The sequence below is a fragment of the Saccopteryx leptura genome, chromosome 2 (genome assembly GCF_036850995.1).
Source record: "Saccopteryx leptura isolate mSacLep1 chromosome 2, mSacLep1_pri_phased_curated, whole genome shotgun sequence".
In the NCBI taxonomy this organism is placed as follows: domain Eukaryota; kingdom Metazoa; phylum Chordata; class Mammalia; order Chiroptera; family Emballonuridae; genus Saccopteryx; species Saccopteryx leptura.
Genome location: NC_089504.1, coordinates 131,690,754 through 131,700,446, shown reverse-complemented (window position 1 = coordinate 131,700,446; position 9,693 = coordinate 131,690,754). Strand labels below are relative to the sequence as shown.

The 9,693-nt window shown below is 52.3% G+C and overlaps 1 protein-coding gene across 1 annotated transcript; it reads left to right on the top strand.

Annotated features, from left to right (window-relative positions):
• Positions 1 to 548: 548 nt before the first annotated feature.
• Positions 549 to 9,308, top strand: AQP2 (aquaporin 2). Its single transcript, XM_066368741.1, has 4 exons — positions 549 to 1,085; positions 4,086 to 4,250; positions 4,596 to 4,676; positions 5,397 to 9,308. The coding sequence occupies exons 1-4, from the start codon at positions 726 to 728 to the stop codon at positions 5,604 to 5,606; spliced, it is 816 nt and encodes a 271-aa protein (XP_066224838.1). The 5' UTR covers positions 549 to 725; the 3' UTR covers positions 5,607 to 9,308.
• The last annotated feature ends 385 nt before the right edge of the window (positions 9,309 to 9,693 follow it).

The following is a 9,693-nucleotide window of genomic DNA, read 5'->3' as shown; positions in this document are numbered from 1 at the left end:
AGCTGCTATTTGACTGGGGTTCCAGGGAGGAGGTGAAGCTTAATGACTTATGGGTGATTGACTGCCAGAAAGCAAGCACAGAAGAGACACAAAATCTTTATGCCTTGGAAGGTTCGTGTCACAAGCCAACCAGTTGTTTTCCATCCCTTTTGAGAGGAAATAATTGGAGGTCAGACAGCAGGGAAAACTTCCCAGTCACTAGAAGGGGTAGCGTTAACATCCTCTCTCATGGTCAGTTTTGGGTGAAGTGTTTTCCCTGCTTTGGCCAAAATAGTTTGAGTCAGAGAGAGGGGGTTTGGCACAATCTCCTACAGAATTCCCACTCACAGAGCCTATGGGGGCCAGGGGAGGCCCTGGGGCAACAGCCTGGGGTAAACAGGGGAACAAACACGGAAAACCAGAGGAAGGCAGTCCTTATCTGGAGCTCATTAATGGGGAACATAAGTCATCTGTGAAGGCTGAGATGGGGTGATAGGCATGTGGTGGGCAGGGGTGGGGAGTGGGGGCAGGGGGAAGTGACAGGGGAGAGGAGGTATTGGTCTCAACTCCACCTCTGCCCCACGTGTCCAAATGCAGGATGGAAGGACCCTGTAAATGCACACAGCCCAGCCTCCCCAGCAACCCTGAAAGAGAGAGAGAGAGAAAGAGAGAGGGAGAGAGAGGGAGACAGACGCAAGCCTCCTGCTCCTGAGACAGCTGGGCCAGCCCACAAAAAGCTCTACAGCATGTGGGAACTCCGGTCCATAGCCTTCTCCAGGGCCGTGTTTGCAGAGTTTTTGGCCACACTTCTCTTTGTCTTCTTTGGCCTGGGCTCAGCCCTCAACTGGTCGTCGGCCCTACCGTCTGTGCTACAGATTGCCATGGCCTTCGGCTTGGCTATTGGCACCCTGGTGCAGGCTCTGGGCCACATCAGCGGTGCCCACATCAACCCTGCTGTGACTGTGGCCTGCCTGGTAGGCTGCCACGTCTCTTTTCTCCGAGCTGCCTTCTACGTGGCTGCCCAGCTACTGGGAGCCGTGGCAGGAGCTGCCCTGCTCCATGAGATCACACCAGCAGACATCCGAGGGGACCTGGCTATCAATGCAGTAAGTAGCCAGAGATTTATTTATTCCACAAGGGACAGATACTTGTAAAAGATGAGATGGGAGGGGACAGTTCTGGGTGAGGGTCTGGGTGGGGTGAGAGAGACAGAGGGGAGGGGGGCTTCGGCGGGGTAGGGACGGGTAGGGGCGCTGGAACCAGGAACACAGCTGCCATAGGAGAATCCGGGTGGAAGGGCAGCAGTGCCAGAGCTGAAGCGGAGACACACAGGCTGATCCCCTCTGCCCTGAGTCTCATGGAGGAAGACCGGCAGCGAGGTTTCTGTCAGACTTGATACCTGCATTAGAGTGAGGACTGGACTAGAACTCGGCAGAGGACAGGGTCCCAAAGTAGACATGCTTTCCGAGCTGGGAAGAGCCTCAGCGTGTGAGTCCCAAGGGTCTTCTAGAGGGAAGAAGGACCCTACTCTTCTTCAGCATCAACCATGTGCAGGCCTCATGGTAAGGGCTCCCTAAGAGCCCCACGCCGACACCTCTCAACAGCCCTGTGAAATTGGGATGGGTATATCCTTTCTTAGGGATGTGGAAACTGAGGCTTAGAGAGAGGAAATGCCAGAGCCAGGCTCAAACCCAGGCTTGACTGCAAAACCCATGATCTTCTGACCTGAGCTATCCTCTAAGCTTTGTTTTGCAAATAAGGTAACTGAGGCTCAGAGAGGGAAATATAGACCAAAAAGCTCTACAGTGTGTTGATACCAGAGAAAGTACCAGAACCTGGGGGAAAACTAAAGGGGCAATGTCTATCCAGACCCTGGAGCCTGTAAGATAATTGCTGATTTCACGAACAGCACCCTGGGTGCTCTGGAAGCCGAGGGTGACGCCGCAGCCCACCCTCTCCTCCTCAGGTGTGAACAAGGCCAGGGCACCTGAGGGCATGGGCGGGGAGGGACAGTTAGTGCTCCTGTGGTGGACTCTCACTCCACCCCCATCCCAACCCCAGACAACAAGTGCCTCTTTTGTGCCTCAGTTTCCTGCATTTCTTGGTCTGCTCCATCCCTGGGCCACTAGGTAAGAGCTCTGATGTCTCTGAAGAGTCCTGCACGGTCTCTGTGGCCACTTCTTCCTCTGCATGGGGGACCCTTTCTCATACAAGGGACAGAGGTATCCCAATTGGGGAACTTCTCTCTTCTTCCAAATGGGAAATGTGATGAAGTTGGGGGTTCAGGACTGAGAAAAGGCTAGAGTGGCCATGGCAGAGGACAGACTGAGAAATGTGAACATTTCCACTGAGAAAAAAAATTTGTTCAGTTGGCAGCAAGAGAAGGTTCAGTTAGACAGAAAGAGGAAATTCCTGAGAGCACAGCCAAGAAAGTCTCAGGATGTGACTGGGAATCTCCCCGAAGAGCAGGGCAGTGGGACTGCTAAGGGGACACGGGGACACTCAGTACAGCTCCTCCATCATTTCATAGTTGACTGGAGCCTTCAGAATGGAAGGGTCTGGAGAGGTTTCCCCAAAATATTGCTCACCTGTCTTGAGGAACTGAGGAGACCATTCCTGGTTGGAGGGAGGCTGCAGTGGGGCTGAATTACTTTGAGGCTAAAAGGAGCTAGATGACCTTAAAGTTGTCTCAGGTGTCCTCTAAAGTCCCTAGAAAGGCCAGCCTGGCCACCAAGAAGTTACTATTGATGTGCACCTGCTCTGTGCCAGGCCAGATTCATCTCATTCTTGGTATAACACTGTAGGTGAGTTCTGTGATCCCTCTACCATGAGTGGTAAGTTGAGGCTCAGCATTCAAATGATTCAAATCACAGAACAAATAAGTATCAGCACCTGGAAATGGACCCAGAGCTGTCTGACACCAAGCCTACATCCACACCGTCTCCCTGAGGCTCTGCCCTTGTCATTTCCAGTCCTCACACAGTCTTCCAGAATCTTGTTATCCCCATTTTACAGAAGGACAAACTGAGGGTGAAGTAAGTAGGGGCCCATGGTAAGTCAGAGGTCTCCAAAGTATCTACCTTCAAAGCTCTTTACATGGTCGCCCACTAGAGGCTCTGACATTGGATCACAGGTGATTGAGGTTAGACCCTAGAGAGATCCAAGAGTGAGAGCCCAACGGCTAGGACCCAGGGGTGGGGGTTCAGGGCCTGAAGGAGCACGGGAGGTGAGAGCTGTCACACAGCTCCACCTAGTTCAGTGCCAGCCCCAGAGGGCAAGGTGTAGGGCACAGGATGACAAAACTCAGAGAGAAATCCAGTGCCGGGTGTGGCTGTTATGAAATTACCCCTTTGCTTGGCCCCAAGTTCTCTCATTACTCAAGGCAGGGTCTGCCGGGACCACGGGCACTCCACATGGGTATGGAGGCATCACAGTGCAGGGCTCCAGCACCCCCACCTCAATCTCCACAGGATGTGCAGGGAGCAAATCCACAGGGCAAAACTGAGGCCTGAAATGCAGTGGGGAACAAGCAAAGTCAAGGGGGACAGGCAAAGATTAGAGGAAAGAGTTATATACTAGACTTGTGGGGGTAGGAGGCACGCTAGGAACATCTCCAGAACTGGGTCCTTAGACTCTGTTCCTGGTGGCCCTTTGACCACAAGATGAATGACAATAGGCCTCCAGTTACACCAGAATCTTACGGCTTAGCGAGAGAAGAAGGTCTTCTTGTTATCTGGCCTGAAGCTTTCTGTAGTCAAAACCTCTTCCCTTCTTGCTCTTCAGGAGACAGAAACTCTAGACTCAGCATCCTTTTCTGCTAACACTGCAGGCACACAACCCCAGCCCCCAAATATAATGGGCTATGGAGTCAGTTTTCCTACCTTTGGCTGGGGATCCACAGGTAGTCTTGGGGTCCCCTCCTCTGAGTCCATGGGCCCAAGAAGCCATCAGTAGTTTTGGACTAAGATGGCTGGTGAGCTCAGGTATTCTGGCTCCCAGGCAGCCCAGATGCCTTTCTGTAGTCTTGACTGCTGGTGGGCAGAAAGATGGAGCCGGTGCCTGGAGCATGCTCACTGTTTTCCCACCCACCTGCTCTCTGTCCCTAGCTCAACAACAATGCGACAGCTGGCCAGGCCGTTACAGTGGAGCTTTTCCTGACCCTGCAGCTGGTGCTCTGCATCTTTGCCTCTACAGATGAGCGTCGTGGAGACAACCTGGGCACCCCTGCCCTTTCCATTGGCCTTTCTGTGGCCATGGGCCACCTCCTTGGGGTAAGTCATGGCCACTGGTTCCAGCCTCCCTGGATACACAGACTTTCCCCCAAAGAAACAGACCCACAGACCACTCTGGAGACAGATACCCAGAATCCCCAAATGGCAAACACAAAGACCTCCAGAGGGACAGACACACCCCAGAGGGTTTGACTGCCAGATATCCCAAAGGGACAGATATCACTCCAGCTTCAAAGGAATACAGAGTCCTGTAAATATAACATAAACTTAATTGTCCCTGGCCCGGACTCCTTTTAGGTTGAGGTCAAGCACTGGAGAGGGCACAAGGACTCCCTGCGGGGTCCTCACCTCCCTTCTCTTGCTGGCCCCTGACTCCCGTTGTAGATCTACTACACTGGCTGCTCCATGAATCCTGCGCGCTCCTTGGCTCCAGCTGTCGTCACCGGCAAATTTGATGATCACTGGGTAATAGCTGAAAACTCCCTGCCTTTCCTTCCCTTCCCCAGAAACCCATCTCAGCAAGGGCTGGAATAGAGTGGGTGGGGGACTCAGCAAACCCTCCACACTCTTCCTAGTGGGTCCCTGAGGAGCCTTGGGTTCCACCCTCCAGGTCTGATGCTGAAAGACTCAGTTTCCATGTCCGTAAGCAAGGACAATCACCGTTCTGGCCTCACTGGATTTTGGGAAGGATTAAGTGAGGTTACTGGTGTAACATAGATGACTCAGTTCCTTACAACTGGATAAATGGTAATATTTATGTTAGCTAACACTTACATATTTTTATTTGGCACTTATCTAGTGCTTAGTGTGTGCCAGGCCTTATTATAAGTGCTTTGCAAATACTAACTCATTTAGTTTTCATAACAACCCTACGCGGTATTACAATGAAAGGAAACGAAGGCACAGAGAGGGTAAATAACTTGTGTAAGTTACCCAGGCAGTCCGCTTGGGAATGCGCACCTCGAACCGCCAACGCACAAGTGTTCCCCAACAGCCCGTATTGTCATTTCTATGTACATGATACGCATTTTATCACCGCGTGAGGCCCCGTCCCCACACGAGGCGGGGAGAGAAGCAAGTCCCCAAGCCCCACGCCCTCGGGGAGCCGCGCTCTGCCTGCGCGGTCCTCCCGCTGGGCCGTCCGGACCCCGCGCCCCGTGCCATCCTCCCTCCCGCTCCCTGCAGGTCTTCTGGATCGGACCCCTGGTCGGCGCCATCTTGGGCTCCCTCCTCTACAACTACGTCCTGTTCCCGTCCTCCAAGAGCCTGTCGGAACGCCTGTCCGTGCTGAAGGGGCTGGAGCCGGACACCGACTGGGAGGAGCGCGAAGTGCGGCGGCGGCAGTCGGTGGAGCTGCACTCGCCGCAGAGCCTCCCGCGAGGAAGCAAGGCCTAAGCGCCCCGGCCCGGCCCGGACGGCCCAGCCCCAGGCTCGGGGAGCTCGTAGCGGCCGCCTGCGGGCCCAGGTCGTACCCGGGCTCTTGGGGCACCCGCCACCCCCAGACTGAGGCGGAAGGCCCACTGCCCCTCTCCCCATATCTGAGATTGCCCCCCAGTGCAGAGTAGCTACTTTCAGGACGTGCACGGCCTTGCCAGAGCTGAGCAGGCAGTGGTGAGCCTGGCAGACCGCTGTCCAGAGGCTGCAGGCTGGAGAGTAGTCTACCCTCCTTGCTGGGAGCTGGGGATTTGGGGACCCAGCTAGGGAAGGGGGGCAAGTGAGTGGGCAGAGAAAGATTCTGGAGAGCCTGTCCCCAGTAGTGGGTGGGATTGGGGGATATGGAGTGAGGTTTTGTTAGTGTGCAAATGTGTGCTCATTCCCGAGTGCCTCTCTGTCCCCAAGTGGAGAGTTGTGCATGCTCCTGAGCATGAGCTGGTGTGCCTGTGGAGGTGCAAGTGTGCCCTGGCTGGCGACCTCTCACTTTTCCCTTGACCTCTTTCTCCCCCGCTGCAATAAATACGCTTCTGCAGTGGATGAGCCTTTGCCAGCGATCATCCCCAGGACCTTTAAGAGTGTGCTCCCCTGGAGAAGGGAAGGGTGGAGGCCACTTTGAGACAGCTGAATGCAAGGACCTGAATTCCCCTACTCTGCCCCTCCTGGAATATTCCCCCAAGCCGCAGCGGTGGGCCGCAAGACTTGTCAGGACCCATTGCTAGAGGCAGACAGGTATCAACCAGAGAACGGCTCCTCCAGAAGTGGGCTCTGGAAAAAAGGAAAATTGGGTGGCCAAGGACCTCCTTTCTGCCCTGAGGGAGGATCCCTCCAAAGGAGGAAGCAGGTATGTGTGTGTATGCACGCCCGACCTGTGTGCATGCGACCCCATCTCCAGGGGGGCTCCAGACCTAGAGATTAGCCTCCCACTGTGACAGAAAAAACAAAAGCTCTTTGTGAGCCCCTGGCTTTTGTCTTGGAAGAGGGGGAGATTTGCAACTAGACACTTCTTGAAAGGAGACACTTCATTTCGCAAGTGAGCCCTCTCACCCAGCACACACCTACTGGCTGGCTGAGCAAGGCACTTAGGCACGCAACCACAGGCACCAGGCAACACCCCTCTGCCACCCAGCCCACCGCAGGCCCCCCTGCCCAGGCAGCAGCACTTCCTCCCCAGGACTCTCTCCTTCCCCCCCCCCACTCTCCCTCCTCCTTAGCCCCAGTACCCCCTCCCTTCCAGCCCCCACCACTGAATAGTTATTGTGGAAAGAGCCGCCTAGCACTTTCAGGACCAGAGAATGGAAATGACTTGTCCAGGCAGAGACAGATCTGTGTCTAGAGCCTGGGCTTCTAAATTTCCAGGCCAGTGCATTGGTTCTCAAATGAGATTAACTGGGATTAAGTGAGATGATGCATGTAAAGATGCTGTGTGAACTGTAATTCCTCATTCCATTATCAGTCTTTATTGAAATCATTTCATTATTTCTGCTTCCTGGGGCTAGAATAGTTGGTAGTCAGAGCAAAGGAGCACCCTGAGAACCCCAAGGTGCAGGCAGAAGGAGATGGGATTGGGTCTGGCCCCTTCCGGGCTCAGCCTCTTAACCTCTCCTGACCTGAGTACACCTTGGCTGTTCTCTCCTTTCTCCCCTCCCACCACCCAGACCATCCACTCTTTCCGCCCTCTCCAGACTGCTGCATAGCTAACCTTAAGAATCATACCCTGAGTCCCCTTCTGCATGCTCTCTTGCTTTCATGCTTCCAAGGCTTTTATCTGTATCTGTCCCACACAGCACCAAGCACACACCCACTGTGCACTGCGATCTCCAGCCCTTTCCTGCCCTCCTCTCCCTTCAGAGATGGACTGGGTAAAAGGAATATTTCTATAATTTTGCCTGCCTCTGCCTCTGTCTTTTTTTGTCTTCCTTGATCAATGCTTCCTTTGGGGTCAGAAAAAGGCTGACTTGGGTTGTAGGTACTATGAAATGATTCTCTCAAACTCCCCAGAGAGCTGGTGACAGCCACCTGGCCTCACTACTAGGGGAGGGGTCGCATCAGAGACCAAAGTGACCTCGAAGACAATACTCCTAGTAGCTGAGTACCCTTGCTCTGGACGTTCAAAGACAGCAGGGCACTGAGCTGTGAGCCAAGTCTGGATATGTCTCAGGTACCTCATCCCCACCCCGCTCACCTCACCAGGCCCATTCAGAAGTTGCCAAGAATTCCTCTCCATGTTTGTTCCACTTCCTGTATTTCATCTCCCCCAGAACTAAATGTGAGATCTCCACTACTTCTAATGCTGATTGACCAAATTGGGGTCACTAAGGCCAGAGGTCAAAGCAGGATTCAAAGTGATGGGAGTGGAGGAGATGGGGGTTGAACATCTCCTGTGTTCCAGCCTCTGTGCTGGGTGCTTTACATGTGTTAGCTCATTTAATCCTCCTAAAACTTCAGGCAAGTTAGGGAAAGACATGCAAGGTTTTATTTCCAAAATACTTCCTTATCCCAATCTCGTGAGACTGGCGGAGCAAATACAGCCATGCATCACATAATGATATTTAGGTCAGCAACTCACCACATATACAATGGTGGTCCCATAAGATAATGATGGAGCTGAAAGTTCCTATCATATAGTGACAGCTGTAGCCTTTGTAACATTGTAACATCATAGCACCCCACATTACTCACATGTTAGTGGTGATGCTGTGTAAACAAACCTGCTGTGCTGCCAATAGTACAAATGTATAGCACATACAATTACTGAGTTTATACCATCTGGGTTTGTGTAAGTTTACTCTATGATTACACAATGATAAAATTGCCTAATGACGCATTTCTCAGCATGTATCCCCATTGTTAAGTAGCACATGACTGTACTGTTCTTCCCCTTTTATAAATTAATAAGCCGAAGCTAAGAAACCGCTCTAAAGTCACACAGCTCTATGTAGTGGAGATGAGATTTCAACTGAGGCCTTTCTAACTGCTCACAAAAATTAGGGGATACTGTATTTCAAAATGAATATGAAGTAATAAAATATCCCCTAATTTTTGTGAACAGTATTTTAAAACCCCGTGATCTTTCCACTCAGAAGTCAAAGACCAGGTCTAGTCTGAGGCAAGTCCTAGGCTCCTCTTGGAAGCCCCTGGCAGAAACCAGAGCATGCAACTAAGCCTGTTCAGCCCAGCCCCACTGACTTAGGGTAGACACAAGGGCCTTAGGGAGGGCTGTGGCAAGGCAGGGAGAAAATGACAAAGAACATAGGGATGATTTCTGCCCTCAAAGAGCACCCGGTCTGGAGGAAGACACAACCCAAACCAGACAGAGGCCGAGCAGCATAGAGACAGGTGGATAGGCCCCCAAGCTGGGGACAGCGAAGCCTCTGAGATGAGGGGAGAAGGTAGCTGAGCATTGGGACCTAACAGCAATCGTTCTTGTTCTCATAGCCCCACTTTAGGCCAGATAAAGACTTTGCACATTTGCACACTTTGCAAATGTGGCTTTGATGTTTTGTATCTTTAAGCTGTGATTCTGTATTTATGCAATGCCTCCCAGCTAAGCTGTAAGCCTTTTGGGGGCAGCACTCCTTCCAGTTCTTGGATAATATTCTTCTGTCTTATCTAGCATAGTGCTCTGCATATAGTAAGCTCAATAAAAGCTCATTTTGCCAATAAGTGCTGTTTCTTTCACAACTTAGAACTGGTCAATACAGTCTAATGCCAGAAGACAGGCTGGGGTTTCTGGTGTTTCCTGAGTTTCCCCAGAGCTGCTGTTAGGAATGGTGCAGAAAGGTTTCACTGCTTAACTAATTGGTGGCAAATTCCCACTGCCAACCTGGCCAAATGGGCATCCAGGCTTTGTGACCCAGGTGGTACCATGAAGAAGGCATCAAGACATCATTAGGCTGTGTGGTCTGCAGACAGAGCAAAGAACAGCCCCTTTTGGTCCCCTCATGCTGGCTATGACACTGTGTTGAGAAATCAGGGCAGGGACCTCCAGGACTTGTGACAACAACTAACACTTAACATGTCCAGCACTGACTGCCTGCTCTTCTGTCCA